Source organism: Monodelphis domestica, chromosome 3 (genome assembly GCF_027887165.1).
Source record: "Monodelphis domestica isolate mMonDom1 chromosome 3, mMonDom1.pri, whole genome shotgun sequence".
NCBI classification, from domain to species: Eukaryota; Metazoa; Chordata; class Mammalia; order Didelphimorphia; family Didelphidae; genus Monodelphis; species Monodelphis domestica.
Window position 1 is genome coordinate 172,105,356 of NC_077229.1, and position 21,637 is coordinate 172,126,992.

Consider the following 21,637-nt stretch of genomic DNA (forward strand, 5'->3'; position numbering starts at 1 on the left):
CTTTGGTCTCTCTTTGTATCACTAGCTCTTAACACAGTGCCTGGCACACAGTAGGCACCTAATAAATATTCAATGAATGAATACTATAAGCCAGAAACTGTGCTAGGCCCTGAGGATACAAAGAGAAAACGCTCTTTATTCTCACAGAGTTCATAGTCTATCAGGGAAGCAACACACAAACAATTATATACAAACAAGATGTGTATATGTGTCTGTGTGTATGTATATACTTTTATATATACACACACACATATATATACTTTTATATATATATATATACACACACATATAACATAAACTAAAGGACATCTCATAAGGAAGGCACTAAAGTTAGATGTTACTAGGAATTTAAAAGCACATCTACATACATGATCTCATTTGAGCATCTCCTAAAGAACATAATACTGACAGGACTCAGATAGTCTAAATCACTTGGGTGACTTGGGAAAGGAAGAGAGAGAATTCAAATAGGTTTTCTAACTCCAAGACCTATTTAACATGAGACCACCTTGACCCCAGAATGTTTGCCTTTTCTTTTTTATTAATGACCTACAATTTCATTAGTACAAGGAACTTCGGATGTGAAAATTACCTGTATTCATGCAAATTTGCTTGTACTCAACTTAAAGTCCTAGCTAATTAATTGGGGCATGAAAGATTAAATGACATGCCTAGGGGTCACAGAGCCATCATGTATCAAGATCTAAACTTGAATGTAGAGTTTCATAATTTGGTGGCCAGATTTTTATCTATCACACTATGTCTCCACGAATTTTAAAAGATTCACTCTCCAATATTTTTGGGTTATCCTCACCACAGGTACTTCCTCTGGATAAATAATAACTTCATAAATATAGTGGATTAATTATAACCTAAAAAACTTCTGATATTCAGATATTATTTTGACTGTTTAAATTCCCAGAATCTAGAAATCTGATAAAAAAAAAACTTCAGAAGCCAATTTAGTCAGATGTATTAGCTCCCCTCCCTCAAACAGACTGTAAGCTTCTGAAAGCCAAAAAGTCGTATTCATCTTTATATGCCCCACAGTGATTGGCACAATAACTTTCCAATAAATATTGAGTTGAATTAAAGATAGTATAGTAATATTACATTTTAGTAATGGTATTTTTATTTGAAATAACATTCTACTTCAGGCTTTTCAAAATATTATTTTACAACACCAGTTAAAATATTTCCATACCTTTTTGTAAATTCATCTCTACAGATCACCTTCATTTTTCCTACAATTCTACCCCAATTCAACATACAAAGGAAAAGAAGTCTTTTATTAGTTTATATGATTCCAAATTTAATGATAAAATTTGTTAAATTACTAGACCAACAAAGTCTATTTGAGCTGTAAATGCAAAATGAGTGACAAAAAAAGCTATTCTTTTTTGTTAAGAATAGCAAAAGAAGGGACAGCTGGGTGGCTCAGTGGATTGAGAGTCAAGCCTAGAGACGGGAGGTCCTAGGTTCAAATCTAGCCTCAGACACTTCCCAGCTGTGTGTTCCTGGGCAAGTCATTTGACCCCCATTGCCTAGTGTAAAAATGGACTCAAATCCAAGACTTCAATCCCCAGAAGTCCTTGCTCCACTTCCCCAAAATGCTTTGTAATCTCACTGAATTCTCACCTGGGCCGAGAGCAAAATCATTATTTAAAGGGTCTCCACCCACAGCAGGGGCTCTTCTCTTCCTGTCTCCGCTGGCAAGCAGACGCATCTCATGATGTGAGTGAAATTGAATTGGGCCTTTCAGCCCACCTAGCACATGCCTTTCTTACTTGTATTTTTCTTAAATTCTCAACCTTTAATAAAACTCTAAAAATATAATACACCATGCAGAAACTAATTTCTACCTGCCTCAGCTTCCCCAAAATTTTAATCTATACATTCTTTTTCTTTTTTAAACCCTTACCTTCTGCCTTGGAATGGGTCCAGGCAGAAGGTAAGGGTTTAAAAAAAAAAAAGAATAGCAAAAGAGATTAACAAAAAGCGTTCACATCAACACTGTTGTTATTGCTCAAAGATAGAGACTATCACTGGCACAAACACAAGTATTGCTCTCTAAGGCTATTTATGTCATTGAATAATTTGTCCAAATGTCAATTGTAATTTTCAAAAAAATCCTTTCTATTCCAGAATCTTAAACATCTGTAACAAATACTTGTTTGGGGAGTCTTTACATTCATGACACTTGACCTTTTGCTGTATGCACCAGAAAATTCAAGTTTCAAATACCATGCAAGCAGGAAATCTGATCATTCCAGCAGTAGCCATCTGCATGGTTCAATATCAAATATTATTAGTTCTGGGTTGCACAAAGTCATGTGTTACGAATCTTTTTCTGCAGCCTCTATAATTAGTTGTAATTTGCTTCTTTTAAAATGTGTTTCTTATGGGACATCTGGCCTTGAAACTTCCACCTTCTCATTGAAAAAATACTTAGTCTGGGTTTTTTGTTTTTTTTTTAAACTATGAAGCACGGCATGGGTGGCATAACCAAGTCCAGATTTTTTCCAAAAAATAAATTTCTAAATTCTAGGAATAGATTGATTCTCATTAAGAATGATTTAAATATTACAGAATATAAATTTAATGTAAAAATTCAATATAATTATTTACAGATTTCCAAATCATGTTGCCAAAAATTTAAATCCCAGTGAGTAAATTATGAAATTTCCACAGGAACATACCACTTGCCAGTTTATATCTAGAAATTGTAAAACCTAACTTAAATTTTAAAATGCAGGATTGAAATAAAAGATTTACATAAAAAAGAAAGATCAGAAATAAATGTAAAACTCAGACACTACCTATTTTAAATGTAAGAATTAGAACAGTTCAATAATGACCCTAGACAATTTTGCAATACCCAAAGCTATATATTTCAATTACATCAAAATTATTTTATTCATGAAAATAAGCATTCTCCTTTTAACTTCACTCATGAATTCATATAAATCTGGAAGAGCATCCTCTAAAAAACTACGGTAAGTTAAGATTATACAAAAAAGCTAAGATGTTCATTGTATATTAATATTATGATGACAGAAACTAGAAACAATATTCAAGTACTTTGACATTTATTACTTTGTTTCCTAACAGATAAGCGTTATGATAAATCAACATTTATGTCTCTGGGAATAAGAGTGGTTCAATAAATGTGAGTGAGAATAGAAAAGAAATAATAAAGAAAAATGAGAGTTTCTGGGTCATGAACTAAAACATTTACATTTATTTTTCTCTATATAAACTTTTATCTTGATTAAAAAATGTCTTTGATTAAAAATTCATAATCTAGGTGCCAAAAATCAAATACCACCAACTTATACTATGATCCAGCAGTAAGCACCACTATTAGTACCAAACAGAACTATAGACATTTTAGAAAATGTTGTACTAAAAACGTCCCTTAGTCTCAAAAAATCCACTCCTCTGTAAACCTTAAAATTTCTTAGACTTATAAATGTTGGAAATTTCACCATTGGGAAATTTCATACTTGAAAAATTTCCTATTGAGAGTGGGAACTCTATTGGAATGTGAACCCCATTGGCATGGGAGGTTCCTCCTCCTCCCTTCTTAAGATTATTTTAGGACAGAAACCTTTTGCTGAACAATGGAAAGGGCTTTGACCTATGCTTAAGCATAGAACAGGAATTTCTTTGAGTCATGATTGATTTTAGAATTGATACAATGGAGATACTTGGAATGACAGAACCAGGTCTTGGAAATTGCAATCTCCACCCTACTCAGTCCTAACAGGATTTAGGAAGGGCTGCAGCATAGATCAAAATTTAATTATTCCAATCTCAACCCTACTCAGGGTAACAGGATTTAGGAAGGGCTGTAGCAAAAGATCAAAATTTAATTATTTGAGAATATGACCTTCAACAGACATGTGCAAAGCCACAGACTTCTGGGCGGTCCTGGGTTAAGCTAGAGCCACCATTGGCACAGGGAAAATGATGGACAGTGATTGGTAGATGTGAGAACTGAGGGGAGGGAACTTGGATGGTGTCCTTAAAGATAGAGGGGTCTGAGGACTGGGGGGTGGTTGGAGAGTTTTGGCTCTGAGTGGTTGGAAAGGTGCTCTGAGAAGCTTGCTCTAAAGGAAGCTGGAGGTGGAGGCCTGTGAGACTGTTTCTCCATTTTGGTCACGTGAGTGATAGGGACTGATCTCCTTTCTTTGCCCCAGCTATCTAAGGGCTTGGGCCTTTTGGCCCAGCCTAAACAGAAGGGGTATTTAAGCCCTATTCCCTTCTCTCCCCTTTCTCTCTCTCTCTCTATCTATCTATCTCTAATTCCTTTCTTCCTCCTGTTTGAAATTAAACTCTATAAAAGGTTGACGGCTGACTTGAGTTTTCATTTAGGAATTACATAGCTGAATTCCTTGGCGACCTTAAATTAATATATATCAGTCTTTTAAAGTGATTTCCTTGTCACACCTCCCAAAAAATTTTTCTACAGACACAACTGAATTTTAAAAAGATTATGGTTAGCCTATTCTCAGATTTCAAATGAAGACAAAAGAAAAATAAGAAAAAACAGCTATAAATTTATCGAAAGGGTTAAAGGAAAAGAATTCCTTTGAATGTAAAAACCACTAATAACTCTAGGCCCCAATCCAAATCTTTATTTTTAATAATTCTTATGCTATTTAACACAACACAAGTAAAACAACACACTGTACCCATAAAAAAGTTGCAGTTTCTACATGAGAGAAATTAGAATATCAAACACTATGCAGAATTTTCACAGCTACCAATGCTTCACCAATTTCCTTTTATGAAAAGCACAAGATACAAAGATCACAATTGGAGAAAATCACAAGACTGAGTCTGGATGGTAGAGAAAAGAAATGACATTCCCAAAGAGAAAGCATAGCCCATAATTCCTCAGTGCTTTGAAACTTTTAACAAAATTTAATTGTTAATTACAAATTTATTCATGTACACTCATGATAGTAAATTATAAAAGTAGATTAATAATATACAGTATTTACGCATGGATGACTAATCTGTTGTAGTTTTCTTTCCTTACACAAGTCTGCACATTGTCTGTAAATTTCTCAAGTACACCATAAATCTACAAAAATTCTAATTTAATTATAAATGGCCAATCCACAAATAAATAACACCATGAATGTGAAACCCAAGAATGTGGAGAAATGACTATATGTACCTCTTTTTTCATTCTACAATAATTTTATATAAGCATTTATCATGACCTATATATGGAAACCAACATATTGCTCTTCCTATATTAAAGAACAATCATAAAATCACAGAATCCAAGATTTTGAAGGCAACTTAAAATAATCTATTCCTACCCATAAGCAAAGAATATATACCAACAAGAGGTTATCCCCAATGCCTTAATTGATGATTTTCATCTTTCTCCATTCCTCTCCTCCATAGTCCATCCACAATACTTTCCTCTTTCTCTTTATGACTAGGATCAACTAGATCACTGTTCTTGGATGTGTCAACTTACTCTCCAAGGGTAACTCTCCAAAAGTTCCACTCCCTGTATATCTAAAAGTGGTGTATCCCTCAATCAGAATATAAGCTCCTCAAGATCAAGGTCAGTCTTCATTTTTGTTTTATTATCTCTTTTCCACATGAAGACCTCTGGTGTTGATACCAATTCATATTAAGAACCTCATGAAAGAAAAGAGGGCATGCTATCAACAACAAAAAGTAAACCAGAGTCTTCCTTAAGCTCAGCTAATAATACCCAGTGGTATATGCAAACTATTTAAAAGCTAAGGTGGGAAGGGAACAAAGATGACTCAGAAGATGGAGGAAGTCCCCATACTCTTCACTCTAAAATTCCTCCAAACACACTTGCCCCAATCCTAATGGGGTAATCCAAATAAAAGTCATAATGAGTAGTTTTCTGGCAAAGATCAGCAAATAGAGAGGGATGGAGAAGTATGTAGGTAGTGAAAAATGGGTCTAGTCAGGGACTGCTTGGAGCAATCTATCACCCAGAGACTAGAAAAGGGCAGAGGGCATGCACCATGCACCAGGACAAGATATGGTAAGAGACTTATACCAGGACACCATAACCTCATGCAAGATGACAGAACAGGTTCCAACTAGCAACTCTGTCCACTTGCTACCCAGTTCCAGATCACAGATGTGGAGTGAACCCTGACCCCAAAGGTAGATGCAGGGTAAGGAGCTATTGCAGGCCCTGGTATGTGTCCTGAGAGAAGAAAGTAGTTAGAAAAGAAGCAGTTGTATGGCTCAGATTCCAGAAGCAGAGCGACTTTTCAATTCCAATCATTAGCCTAGTTCTCAAGTCTGTAGAGGAATAACCACAGCAGCCATCTCAGAACAAAGGTGAGCCTACAGTGCTGTCACTCAGAATCAATACAGCTTTCAGCTGGCAATCTATCAGTGGTCTAATGATATTCCAAAGGTGAAAAGCCCTCAAACCTATTGCTCAGACCTAAACCCTGGTCAGGAACTTACAAAACTTAGATCAGGGGACAACAATCTGATCTGCCTCAATAATCAATGCCTCAAACAACCCTCAATAATCCATCAAAGACATTAGCAAAATCAACCCAGATATTCCCTCCAGAAAAATAAGGATAGGGATAAAAATTAAGAATGAGCTAACATTTATATAGCACTTACTATGTGTCAGAGAGAAGTGCCCAGAGTCTGGTCCTAAAAGAACACAAAGCTAGGAAGACCGAAAGAGTGAAAACTGCCTCCCCCTTCCCCCCCAAAAAAAGAATCCTACCATTAAAAAGGCATTATGAGGACAAGGAGGCTAAAGATACAAATCTAGAAGAAAAGAATTCCAAAATATCTACAAGCAAAACTTCAAAGAAAAATCACAATTTTGGTACAAACTCAACTAGAATTCCTTAAAGCTATTAAAAATACTTTAAAGCATTATTTTAAATAGATTTTTACTTAAAATTGCATAAAGCAGCTACCTAAAACCATTAGTAAACATTATTTATAATGAGGATAAGCTAGAATACTTCCATATAAGGTCAAGAATGAAACAAGGATGCCCATTAACATCAATAATATTCAATACTGTATTAGAAATGCTAGCTATAGCAATAAGAGGAGAAAAAAAAAGAAATTGAAGGAATCAGAATGAACAGTATCAAGGTAATACCACTATTTCTTTTATGCAGACAAGATGATGATATACTTGGAAAATCCAAGAGAGTCAACTAAAAAACTAGTTAAAACAATAACTTTAGCAAAACAATGGGATATAAAATAAACCCACACAAATCATCAGGATTTCTATGTATCACCAACAAAGCCTTGTAAGAAGAGAGTAAGAAATACCCCATTTAAAATAACCACAGACAGAATAAAATACCTGAGAGTATACCTGCCAAAACAAACCCAGGAAATACCTGTGCACAATCATAAAACACTTTTTAAAAAATAAGGTCAAATTTAAATAATTTAAGAAATGTTACTTATTCATGAGTAGGCAGAGCCAATATAATCTATTTATTCAACCTTAATACCAATTAAATTACCAAAAAAAATTTATTAGGCTAGGAAAAATAATAACAAAATTAATTTGCAAGAACAAAAGGTCAAAAATAACAAAGGAATAAGTAAAACAAAGGAAGAACATCTAGAGCCATGGTTGGTAAAGGTGTGACACGTGTCCCAGTGACACAGAGGGGGCTATTCCATTCTCCCTTTCCACCCCACCTGAGGACAATTTTTTACATGCCCTGCCCCTCTGTCCAGCCAACCAATGCAAGCAATTCCTCCCTCCACTCTCTGGACAAATGCAGGGGCTCACAGGCAGCATGAAGGTGCAGTTTAGGCATGTGATCTCTAAAAGGTTAACCTTTTAGATTGGAGCAATCTATCACCCAGAGACTAGAAAAGGACAGAGGACATGCACCATGCACCAGGACAAGATATGGTAAGAGACTTATACCAGGACACCATAACCTCATGCAAGATGACAGAACAGGTATCAGATCTTAAACTGTATAATAAGGTGGTAATTACCAAAACTATATGGCAATAGCTAAGAAATAGAAGGTGGATCAGTGGAACAGAGTAGACATACAATACACTGCAGTAAATCACTACAGCAAACTTATGTTTGACAAATGTAAAGATTCAAGTTTTGTAAATAAGAATTTATTATTTGGTAAGAATTGTTAGGCAATAGGTTTAAACCAATATCTTATACTACATACCAAGATAAGGTCAAAATGGATGCATGACTGAGGGAGATATCATAAGCAAATTAGAATAACATAGAATATATTATCTATCAGATTTATGGATGAGAAGAATTTATGAATAAACAAGAGAAAGCATTGTGACATATTAAATAGATTATTTTTATTACATTAAATTAAAATGGATTTAAGTAAAGAAATAAAACTAATATAGCTAATATTAGCAGGAAAAATAAAATTAGGTGAAATTTTTATAAATAATTTCTCAGATAAAGGCCTCATATCTCAAATATGCAGGGAATTCTGTCAAATCTGTAAGGACATGAGCTATTTTCCAACTGATAACTGGTCAAAGAAAATGACCAGGTAGTTTTTGGATAAAGAAATCAAAACTATGTATATTCATATGAAAAAATGTTCTAAATCACTATTGACTAGAAAAATGAAAACTCTGAGATACTATCTCACATCTATCAAATTGGCTCAAATGACAGAAGGGGAAAATGACAAATGTTGGATGGAAAATGGGGATACTACTACACTACGGATGGAACTGTGAACTGAGCCAGCCATGCTGGAGAATAATCTGGAATTATACCCAAAGAGTTACAAAACTGTATAAGCTTTGACCTAGCAACACCACTACTAGTTCTATTTCCCAAAGTAATCAAGGGAAAAGGAAAAAAACCTACACGTTCTAAAATATTTATAGCAGTTCTCTGTGGTGGCAGAAAACTAGAAATTGATAGATGTTCATCATCTGGGGAATGACTAAACAAGCTGTGGTACATGATTGTGATGAAACACTACTTCACTATAAGAAATAATGATCAGATTGAACTTAGAAAAATGTGAAATAATGAAGAGCAAAATAAAGAGAATACTTTATTTAGCAATAGCAATACTGTTTGAAGAATAACTATGAATATGTCTACCTCCAGAGAAAGAACAGAAAATCAGTCTTACTAAAATTTTGAACTATTCCTCTTAATTCTGACCTCCAGAGGAAAATGGAAAAAATGTAGTCTGCTTTGATGTTACCCTTCACCATCCAAAAAGAAAATCATTAAGGTTCATTAAAAAACAACTAAAATATTAATATGACTAAAATAATATTCACTGGCAATGTGAAAATCAAGTAACTTGCAAGTTACAACATTATATAAGAGATGAACATTACTACCTGTGAGAGAAAGTGACTTTGATGAATAAGAAAAACAGAAAAAACTCCATTTATTCAAGAAAATTTTATTAAATGCCTATTAAAAACAGAGTACTGTACCAGATATTGCTTGGATGAGAGTTTATGCTCAAATTAGAGTAAATGTTTTTCAAATAGTATTGAAAATGTATTTGAAGTTTAGTTTTCCCTATTTGCAATGTCGATTATTATAAACTGAGGAGACTAGGTGGCACAGAATTATGAGCCTGGAGTTAGGAATATCTGAATTTAAATCCAGCCTCAGATACTTATTAGCTGTGTAACCCGGGGCAAATTATTTAACCTCTGCCTGCCTCAGTATCCTCAACTTTAAATGGGCATAATAGAAGCACCTACATCACAAGACTGTTATATGAATCAAATGAGATAATATTAGTACAATCACTTAGCAGAGTGTGTGGCATATAGTAGATAAATGCTTATTCCCTTCCCTTTCCTCCTTCTTTATATGGGTCAGAAGTTTTTAAAAATTAGATCTATTTAGATAAGGGTTTTATTTTAGATAATAGTGATCCTATAGAAAAAGTAAATACTCAGGTCACAGATTTAGAGCTGGAAAGTCAGAGATCATCATTTAGTCCAAACCCCACATTTTCAAAATGAAAAAACTTCCAAGGAGATTAAATGACTTGCCAAAGGTCACAAATATGGTAAGTAGCAGAGCTATAATTCAGATCAGTCCTCTACATGCAGAACTCCTTCCACTGCACTACACTACTAGTAATTATTAAAATACAAGAAATATAACATTTCTTACCTGTAATCCATCCTTCAGTTTCAAGATGCACTCCATTGTATTAATAGTGATTACTACTGGCTCTGAACCTAATTTTGTCCATGGCACATGAATTCGTAATTCATGAATATGTCCACTTAAAAAAGTAAATGGTAATTTCAGTTCCTAAAACACAGAATATCACAGAAATATTAATTAATAAATTAAGTAGTTTCATTTCCAAGTCAAAATGATAAAATACAAATATATTCCTTAAAAATATTAATTTCCTAAAGTGAGCATAACTATTTCATAAGGTCTAAAACATGTAATTAGGATTTGCTCCCTAAAACTCTCTTTCCCAGATTCCCATCTTCATTTTCACATTACATCCTTATATTTTGGAGATAAAAGTTGTGAGTATAGCTCTGCCCTCTCTCTCTTTTCCCCTGATTGTGGCTAGGAAAGCTGGCTTTATGCCAGGCAGGACAATCAACACACATGGATTTACTTTTTATTAGATAATTAGGTTTGAACTTCTCTTTCCTTTAGTTTATTTTCTTTCTACTTCAAGTGATTATTAATAAACATCATAAAATATAATATTTGGAGTTACTGAATATTAATTTAAATTTTACAAACAATATGGCATAATTCCCTTAACTACAGTACAAAATAAGTCACAAATGTATTGACTTGTCTTGTCAACAATTATAAGTGTTTGCTGACTAGCCAATTCTCATTAGACATGAGTTAGAAATTACTTTTTCCAAAATTTCCAGTTCATCTTCAGCAAAACTCTTTCCTAGAAACAAGCAAAGAACACAAAATATATAAAATTTGTATTGATATAATGTTGATGATAATGCTTAGCCATTATTAAAAGTTACAATGAAAGTAAGCCAGTCCCAAATATATGACCATCAACTGGCTCCTCCATTTCTAAAGACAGCATGGAACCACAGTAGGATATTCCTGAATGGTTTTAAAATGAAGAATTGTAAAATCAGAATTTATGGCCTGTAGAACAGTACTAATTGGCAGAATTAAAAAAACTTCAATCCATGGTAGCAATGCTCTCAAAAATGAGAAAAAGAGAAATTGACTGGAATGCAAATACACAGGAGACAACATTGAAGAAAAGATGCAAAAAACAATTAAAAGAAAACATGATTCCCGTATAAACAAAACATATTGATCTTAAAAACAGTATACACCAACAACTTGGGAATTTTCAGTCCACCAGAAAAAAAAATTTTGTTAAAGAAATACAAGACATATTAGTCAAAAGAATCTGTCTCCCAAAAAATAAGCACACATACACACACAGCTGAAAATTTCAAGACATATAGTAGTTAAATTTAACAATTCCAATGACAAACAATAAATTCTACAAGTGATAAAGAGAAAAATATTCCATTATAAAGCAAAGTAAATTAAAATATCATGAAACTATTCTGCACCCACCAGAAACCACAAGAAGGAATAAAATGTGTTCCAAAAAAACAAAGAAGTTCATGATTTTAATCCAAAGAGACCTACCATGAAAACTTGAGCCTAACCCTTACTGAAAAATGGTGAACATTAAATTAAAAAGTATTCAAAACATTCCTAGAAAGAAAACCAGATCTGAACCAAATTATTTGCTTTGCAAACACCCAGGAAGTAAGAAATATGAAAATTTAAAAAAAATTATAGACAGAATAACAAAACAAACAAAAACCCACAACAGAAAGACCATTAAGGGCATTCTTTCTAAAAATATACAAAATAAGGGTAAAAGCAGAAGTCAATCAGAAATGATGATGAATAGACAGGCCTGAAATACTATGGAATAAACCTCACACAACTCTGCCTACAAGTGAATCAATGTTTCTGGTAGGACCAAATTACAGAATAGGTCATCATATAAAAAAGGGTAAGACCCAGTGGAATTGCACATTGGTTACAGGGAGGGGGAGGGAAAGGATGGAAAGAATATGATTCTTGTAACCAAGGAATAATGTTCTAAATTGACCAAATAAAATTTTCAAAAACCAAACAACAACAAAACAATAAATGAATGAATGACTAAATAAATAGATAAATAAATGAATAAATAAATAAATAAATGAATAAGGGTAAGGAAGAAAAAGACAGAGCAGAATATATAATGTATGCTAATCCAGTCAAAAACAGTTATTTAAGAGGACAAAACTGCTATTGTTTTTGAAGAGCGCCTACCAGAAAATGGGCAAGGAAGCAAAGAAAGGGAATAAAACAGGGGGAAAGACAAGGGAAATTCTTATTTCAGTTTTGGGAGGAGGTACTACTGATGATCACTTCCATGTGTATGATTTTAATATTTGTACCCCTCTTTCTTTTTAGAAAGCAAAGTTTTGAAAAACTATTCTACCCTTTAAGCACGCATGCCACCAGAGATTTTATGGCTCCCTAGCATACTGGAAGATGCTTCCCACTTGTCCCCCATAACTCCTGGCATCCAGAAGACCTCACACCCTGACGGTGGTCAAGTCTGTCCAACCACAGAGACCCAGAAGAAGTGATATCACAGGGGTTATAAATTAGGGACCAAGGGTGCAGCAAAAACTCTGGGCTCTTGGTCTGGGAACTGGCCTGCTGGGGGCAGTTTCTGCATGGCCCCTTTTGACTTTTCTGGCATAGCCTCTCTTGGCTAGCAAACAAAGATGTAAGATGAGTAGCAAACTCAGATTAGTTAGGTGTGTCAATGTGCCTATGTACCTTTCTCTCTCCCACTCCAACTTTTACCATCTAATAAATAATTATAAAGTAATATTCAGTCTCCAGAGAATTTTAATCCTAACACATGGGAGAAAAGAAATAGTCTATAAAGAGAGATGGGGAGCTATAAAATCTATAGTGATATCATACTTAAAGAGAAAACTCATTCTGACTCAGTATAAGAGGAATCAAAGTTCCTGAGAAGAAATACCCAGTAGATTTGGACAGAGAAGCAAGGAAGACATTTCATGGCAAATGAAGGAGGAAAAAAACCAAAAGCATGGGAGAGGCAAAGATGAATGAATGGAACATAAAAGAAAATTCCTACTATGGGGCACTATCTTCCCTATCACCTGTAGGAAATGGTAGTTCTACTAAATAAGAATAAAGGACATGAATCATAAGGGAAAGCTTCACAGAATGAATTTTGATAGAAGATAAAATGACTGAGAGGCAGAGATGAAGGGTGAGTGCATGCCACACATTGGAAACAGTTTGCATGAATGCACAGAAAAAAGGAAATGGAGTATCAAATTCAAGGTATTCCAATTTAAGAAGAACATAGAGGGTGTGAAGAGAAGAAATATGAAATAAAGTTAAAAAGGCAGGTTGGAGCCAGATGTGAGAGAAAAAGAGAGGGAAGTCCCAGATGCCAAGCTAAGGAAACTGGATTACATCAGAGACAAAAGGAAGCCACTAAGTGATTTTATATAATTCAGTAACTGTTCAGTGAGTTTGTCAATTCATGAGTATCTTCCTAACATACTAACTGCAACCTCTCAATGCTTACCTATCGTATACAATTCTTGTACCTGTCCTTCACAAAGTGATAAGGAATGCAGACCAGTGCAATGGAGAAAGGATACCAGTAAAGCATTTGAATTAGATGCCTATTATCTTCTTACCCTGTCACATAAGTAGCCCACCTCAACTCACTGTTCTTTCAGACTACATAATATAATCAAATATAATATAGTTCAATAAAACAAAATGTAAACTCTAATTAACAAAAGCAGAAGGAATGCTTTCTATATCTAAATCTGTGGTATTCTTGATTATCATTCATATCATTCATAAAACACAAAAAGAGGGCATCTCAACTTGGGATATGCAATCCCAAAATTTTTATAATAAATTGCTATTTCTATATAATAAATTTTATTTAGAATAAATATTTATATAATATATAATAATATGTCTTTATAATACAAGCTATTATAATAAATATAATAAATACAATAAATTGCTATTTCTTTTGTTTTATCTGATAATGAGTTCTCAGATTCCTTGTCTGTAACAAAGAGAGATGAAGTCCCTGAATTGATCTCAATATCTTAGTTCCTTGGATCAGTTGTGAGTCCATAGTCTTGCCCACAAATGGTATACTTAATAGTAGCTGTGACATCTTGTTATTGTCACTACACACTTGACAATGGAAGAGACAATCTAATAAGCTCAATACAAACAGTCTATGGAGTCTTCCCTAATGGCTAGCTACTGTTCTGTGGTTCTTGAACAGTTTTGAGTCCTCATGTTAGTTTCAAGTGATAGCAGTGGTTTGTCCATTAATTTTCCAAAGAGGCTAGTGAAAGGGGTGAAAAAATCTGATCTTCTTCTGAAAAAAGGAAAAAAACAGCAATGGTACAATCATTTTCTCAGTCAGTCTAAAACTCTGAAATCACCTCTAATGTTTTGGGTTTTTTTAATAGAATATCGTTGGGCATGTAGAGGTTCAAATCTGACCTCAGACACTTTCTGAGCTGGGTGATCCTGGGCAAGACACTTAATGCCAAACTCTACTGCCTTGGAACCAACACTTAGTATCAATTCTAAGACAAAAAGTAAGGAGTTTTTTTTTTAGTCAAATATTTGAATTGTCAATCAATCACAAAAGTCCTAGCAAAACCTCTCTTGGATTAGAAATACCACAGAATTTTAACATTTGATTGGCCTGAGAGTTAAAGAAGTTGTGATTTCCCCAACATCACATAGATGGTTAGTGGGAGAGCAAGTTCTAGCATCCTAGTCCTCTGACTTCCAAACCAATGTTCTATTACACCAAATCCTCTCTTCTTCATTCCCTGATCAATTACCCTTGTTCAAGTCCTTAGCACCTCATATCTCACTTACTGAAATTATCTCCTAACTAGTCTTCCTACATTTAGTCTGGGCCCCACTTCAATCTATCATGCACTCAACCACCAAAAGACACTTTCATCAGTTCATGATTTTTCAGCAGCTATTCAACACTTAACAGATTAAATTTAAATCCTTCTAATTCTTATTTTCATATCTTACCCATTCTGTGAAGTCTTTTGTGACCAATTTTCCTAAAATTCTATAGTATTTATCTATGCTACTAATTTTCTTCTTATTTTTTCATACTATGATTTTTACCCAAATTTCATCTGTGCATGGCTTGTACACCCAGTAAAATGATAAAATTTCTATGTTATTTAGCTGCAGGATACCTGATCCTGGAGAGGGAACATAATGATTCTTTATAAAACTTGTTGAATTGCCCTAGAGCAAAAGACCTGAATAATTCACATTTTGGTTTTATTAGTCCCAAAATAAGAGAGATTTTGATAATAACACACACATACACACAAGCATACATATATTCAGTCACAGTAGGAAAAGAATGAGAAAAATTAAGAGCAGGAATCAGCAATTCCTATATCAGCCCCTAGTTATTTCTGACAGAGACACTTCAATTTAAGCCTCAGTCAGGTTTTCTCTGCCTTTCCAAGAAGCAAACAAGTGGTAAAAACACACCCTAAACATACTTCAAGTTCAGAGCCATGACAACAGTCTGAAATAAAAAGTAATGTTCTTAAGTTCAGATAAAAGTTGCCACTAATTATTTTGAACATTGAAGAAAGTATGATTCAGAGCAAAAATTTCATTTCACCTATATTGACTACTTAAAAGAAATGGAACAATAGAAAGAAATGTATTATTCTCAAGGGGAAAAGGAGGTGTAGTACAGTGGAAAGAGTTGGGGGGGGGGGGAGGCAGCTAGGTGGCTCAGTGGATTGGTAGTCAGGCCCAGGGACAGGAGGTCCTGGGTTCAAATCTGGCCTCAGACATTTCCTAGCCGAGTGATCCTGGGCCTAGCCCTTACTACTCTTCTGTCTTGGAACCAATAAGCAACATTGATTCCAAGATGGAAGGTAAGGGTTTTAAAAAAAAAGAAAGAAAGAGTATGGGCTATGGAGTCAAAGAACTTGGTTTCAAAGCCCTGCTCTGCTTCTTACCATGTGGCCTGAGTGAAAACACAACTTTCTTGAGCCTTGGTTTTCTCATCTGTAAAATCAGTGGACTGGACTAGATGACTTTTAAAGTCTCTTTCAGACTGAAATCGAAGATCCCATTAGACTTTGAGAATGTAAGTTATCAAGTGGCATGGGCTGGGTTCCTTATTGTATTCCAGAACAAAGCAGAGAGGAGGTATTCAAATACTAAACAATTAGAGTCAGACCAAACATTCTAAACACCAGGTTCTCTTACTGGCAAGTACGTACCAACAAAAGGCCAACTCCATTTAATTTTACAATCCCTGTGCAATAAACTTGATTATATGTCTCAGGTAGTGTGTGATATGGGGAAAGTCAAAAGAATCAAAAAGTATCTAAGATGTCATTTAGTCCAGATTATATAGCATCCCTAACATACATTCTCAAAAATCTGGCATCCAATATCCATACGAAGACCCACATAGTTCTGACCAGGCATTTCATTCCACTTTTATAGAGGTCTAACTCTTAGGAAGTTTTCATTGTATTTAGCCAAATTTGCCTTTCTGCAATTTCTACATACTTCTTCTCTAGTTCTATCATCTGGGGCCAAACAAAACAAGTTTTAATTCTTAAGAGCCACATAAGAACCCTTGAAGTGGTTAAAGACAGCTATTTTGTCTCCCCTGGAGAAAACTCTCTCCTCCCAACTCAATGTTCTCAGTCTAATTAATCCTCAAGCAGCACTGCTATACTACAAGTACTTCATCATCCTGAACAAAAATGCAATTCATTAATACTTTCTAGGCTCTATATGCTAGGCCCCTCTCTCTCTCTAAATTTGCTTCTTTGCAACTTCCAACCAATGTTCCTAATTCTTCTCTCTGAGGCCAAAGAGAACAAGTCTATACCAACTTCCATATGACTGACTTTTACATACTTAGATAGCTATCATGTTTCTTCCTGAGTCTTCCTTCTGCAAGTTAAATATTTACCCTCAATTCTTTTAGATGATCATCATATGGCATGAACTCAAGATCCTTCAACCATTCCAGTTGCCTTCATCTGGACATTTTCCAATATAACAATATCCTTCCTAAATTGTGCTGTTCAAAACTGCTTCCTATGAATGGGGAAGTGAAATCAGAGAAGGCTCCATAGAGGTGATACCTCAAATGAACCTATGAAAAACAGACTCATATCAAAAGGCAGAGAAAAATCCTATGTGTTCCAAGAAAACCAGGAAACCTGTAACACCTAAAGAAAAAATGTTTTTATGAAGGTAGGAATTAGCCCTATACCTTCTATATTATTTCTAACTCTGGTAATGAAAATTTTGACAATAAAGTAGATTACTATAACATAGTCTCTTGGTTAAGAAATGACTTAATGTACATTAAATATAAAGATAAAGAGCACTGAATTCATAGCCAGACTCTATTCAGTAAATTCTATAAGTAAATCATTTTACTTTGATAATCTGCAATTTCCTAATCTGCAAAATGGGCATAATATACTACCTATATCACAGAAATCTGAGGAAAACGCTTTGTAAACCTTAAAGTGCTAAATCCATATAAATTAACATAATCTTATTCTCTTTCAACTTTGTTATAGGCTTCTTTATTGAAGATAGGTAAAGAATAAACAAAATGTCAGTAATAGCTTTTAAAATCAGCACACTGACCTATTAATTGCTACACAATTAACTTTTATTCATCCAAAATCAAGGAATGGAGAATCTGAAAATTACTGATTTGTGAAACATTTGTATATTTTATTTGCCTATATGTTTGATATGCTGAGAATATTTCAGTAACATAATTAAAATAATGAAAACTTGACTCAAGGAGTAGCTAGATAGGTATCCAGTTTCTCTAGCTTCACCCTGGACACTTATCTCTCTTCAAAAAAGAGATGAACCACACCATCTCTCAAACTGATAAGCCTTCTTCTCTCTTTAGGCTTACTACCCTTATGATTTAAAGAGAATTAAAGATAAAACTGTAATTGACTATTCTAATTAAAAGATTTTCCTTTTCAGCTCTTGCTTGACCTCAGGCTAAACTTTGGCAGTGTAAAGTAAACTTGTAAAGAAAACAGATATTAGTCCTTATCACTTTTTTATTAAAGTACTGAGTATTTAAATTAAGTTTTTTAACACATATATAACTGATATCAAGTTGCCTTCTCAATGAGTAAAGGAGAATCGGGTTGGAAGGAAACAATGTGGAACCCCAAAAAATTTTTTCAAATGAATGTTAAAGTATAATTATATAAAAATATATTGAAACAAAATATAAAATTTAAATTTTTAAGCACTGAGGTTGTCATTTTTTGTAACTATTCTATGTAACTAATCTTTATCACTAATGTCTTGTGAAAATGAAGGTCTCTGTTCTCTTGTAATGCCTGGAAAATATTAAAGGGAAAGGTGGGAGAGAAGTTAGCAGAACTCATGAGAAAACAATAAGAAACCATCAGAGAAAATTAATATAAAGATAGAAAATTGGTTCCCAGTTCATCACTTACCTGCTCCAGTACATCCAGTTTTAATTCGAGCTTGCTGAGAACCACATCTCCTCCCCAGAGTGAGAGCTGCAGATCTGATGGCTTCAGGTTCTTGATGTAGCGATTCACGTAACTCATTAAAATAGGAGTCACGTAGGACTCCAGCATCTTGGAAGGTCCAGGGATGCTGCTACTGCTACTGCAGTCAGAAGCTAAGGGGGCAGAAGTAGAGGTAATGTGAGAAGGGATCGATCCAGTCGCGCCGCAGGAGGTAACATTAGAGGGGCGCGGCTAAGCAGTTGCCTGCCACAAGCTACGACATGCGTCAGGCCACAGGATCGGCGGCGACCGGGGACCGGGTCCAAGGAAGGGGCAGCCGGGGCACCCTCGGCTCGGAAAGTTCGCTTCCCTAGCGGGCAGCCTAGGAAAAGATGTGCCTCCGAGACACCCAGAGACCCGTCCCTGGGCCGGCTTCTCTCCGCTCCCTAAGCAGCCTATGGGACTAGTCCCCTTGAACAGTCGGAGCCGTAGCCAGTTAGAGCTGGACCTCAGAGCCGGAACCAGGCCCGCTCCCAGCTCCGGCTCTCTCCTACCCATTCCCAGAGGCTCCGCCCCCGGCTGACACTCACGCACATGGAGCTACACGACATGAACTTGAACTCCGCCGCCTGGCACCTCACACCGGCCCCCAGCGGCAGCGGCGGCGGCGGCGGCTGCAAGGGGCTACTGTGGTGAAAGCAGCGGTTTCCACCTCTCCTCCCCCCCCCACCCCGCCAACTCCTTCACTTCCGGGTTTGCTCTAGTTAGTGCCTCACCATAAACCTTCCGCCCCTGCCTCAGCACCCATAGTTTTCCACTCCCACGCTCGGCACCTTAGCACCCTCTCGGCTTCCGTCCTCAGTCCCTGAGGGCCCTAGGCTGCACGGCGCCCTCACGGCCTGGAAGAAGGAGAACGCGAAGAGAACTTCCAAATGAGGACACGGACGGGCTTCGCGGAAGCACCAGTAATCCGGAAGTGGGTCTACGAAGACACGCTGCCCTTAGTCTCCCAACCTGGGAACCTTTGGCTGAGGGAAGAAGGTAAAGAGGAAAAGTAACCAGGTGTCAGGGCTAACACAAAGGGAGAAAACGAATAAGGGTTTGAGGTGTCGTTGACTTTGAAACCGTGATTTGATTCCCCCGGAGCGAAAGGGGTTCGAGTCTTTGGAATTGAGATCTGGGAAAAAGAACCAAGGCCAATGTTCTCCAATATTGTCTGAATTTCATCTTAGTAAGAATCTCATTGTTCACACCTTTAAAATCCCCATTGCCTGGCACAGAGTAGGTGCTTAATGCGAACTTGTAGGGTTTGGTTTTTTTTAATCAAAGGACGCCATGGTGAAGAAGGGTTAGGATGTTGACTGGTGACTTCGAAGATCCCCCGAATACCCGAAAGAAGAAGCCAAGGAGATCTCAAAGCAACAAAGTAAAAGTCCACAACTGACAGGAAAGAAATCGGGGAGTATAAATAAAGCGAGTTATATTATTCGTTTTGCTATACGAGTTATGAAAATGTACAACCATCCTTCAAGGGAGGCGACTGAATTCGAATCCAGTCTCTGCTGCTCAACACTTGTGACCTTGGACATAAAACTTAACCTAAACAGAACCAGAAAAGCAATTCATATAGTAAGAACTACATGGTAAAAAAAGAAAGGAAAAAAAACTACTCGGAAAGATTTTATCGCCCTGATCAATGCATTGGCAAGCTACTATTTCTGGAGTATCAAAAATAAAGCTTTTCCCGACAGGTGCTGTACTGAATGACACAGTACTGAATGAGAGGGTACATTTGTGTGTGAACATAGCCAGTATAGGAATTTACTTTGCCAGACTATGCACATCAGTTGAGGATTTTCTTTTGCTTAATTCCTTGGGGGAGGGAGGGTCTATTGAGAGAGGATAAATTTTGTTTGTTAATTTAAAAGAAAAAATTTTTGAGAGAGATTAGGAAGGAAGGGAAATGAAAACAAGTCATTTCATTTATTTGGGCTTCATTTTCCTTCTGAGAGGTTTGGACTAGATGACCTCTAAGGGCCCTTCCACAGTTATAAGTCTATGATCCTTTGAAGTTCTTTATGTTGTCTCACCAAAGGTAATTGGCAGTATACTCTATCAGAAATGGTGTTTTGTACTAAACTTTTTTTACTTCTTTACTACACTTATGAAAAATAGGGATAATACCTTATGAACATCTGAAAATATTTATCAATGCTATTACAACATACTTTTGAAATGCATGTTGACTAACAAATGAAAAAGATATAAACTCTTCTATGGAAGACAGGAGAAATGCAGTAGAAAGTGCCCCGATCTGAAATAAAAGGAACTGGATTCAAATCTTGGCTCTGCTACTTATTGGGGAAGTACACACAACCCTCCCTGGGCCACTTTCCTCATCAGTAAATGAGGGTGTTGAATCAGATGATCTCTGAGATCCTTTAAGTTCTCACTTCTTTAGTAGAATTCTGCTTGGGAGCTCCTAAATCTTGAACTTCTTGAAATCTCTTGAAGAGATATGAAAAAATGTCTTATGTGAAGGTGCAAAAAAAGTTAAATTTCCCTTGCTGGAAAAAAGCAAAGTCAAGATGAAAAAATGTAGTATATTAGTTTTAATTCAGACACCTCCCACCTCCCCCACACAAGAGGTATATAACCCAAAACCTAATAATCTTAAGTATGTATTTTCAGCTATCCTGTAGCTGTAGAGCTCAAATATTAATAATGTGACTGAAATGTTTTAAATGTTATTGAGAAAATGCCTTTACTAAATTGTCAAAGGCTTTACTAAAAACAGGAGCCATGCAGTGTTAAGAAAGGCTTTGCTCATGTGACAGAGATGGAAACCAGAGTTTTAGGATGAATTATCCAGCCATTTAAAATAAATAGGAGTAGACACATTTCTAAAGTGTATAAATAGAACATATGTGTACTGACCACCTTTTGTTCCACAAAGCCATTTTCTTTT

The 21,637-nt window shown here is 35.7% G+C and overlaps 1 protein-coding gene across 7 annotated transcripts in view; it reads right to left on the reverse strand.

Annotated features, from left to right (window-relative positions):
* Positions 1 to 21,003, reverse strand: part of VPS13B (vacuolar protein sorting 13 homolog B) — a 1,055,144-nt gene extending 1,034,141 nt beyond the window's left edge. For 2 of the 7 annotated variants that reach the window (XM_056820760.1, XM_056820765.1), the window contains exons 1-3: positions 19,264 to 19,426; positions 18,652 to 18,842; positions 10,181 to 10,324 (exon numbers count right to left, since the gene is read on the reverse strand). In XM_056820760.1, the coding sequence (XP_056676738.1) occupies positions 10,181 to 10,324; positions 18,652 to 18,798 (291 nt within the window). In that variant the 5' untranslated portion in view covers positions 18,799 to 18,842; positions 19,264 to 19,426. The other 5 variants (XM_056820764.1, XM_056820763.1, XM_056820762.1 and 2 more) reach the window with 5 other exon arrangements.
* Between the last annotated feature and the right edge of the window lie 634 nt (positions 21,004 to 21,637).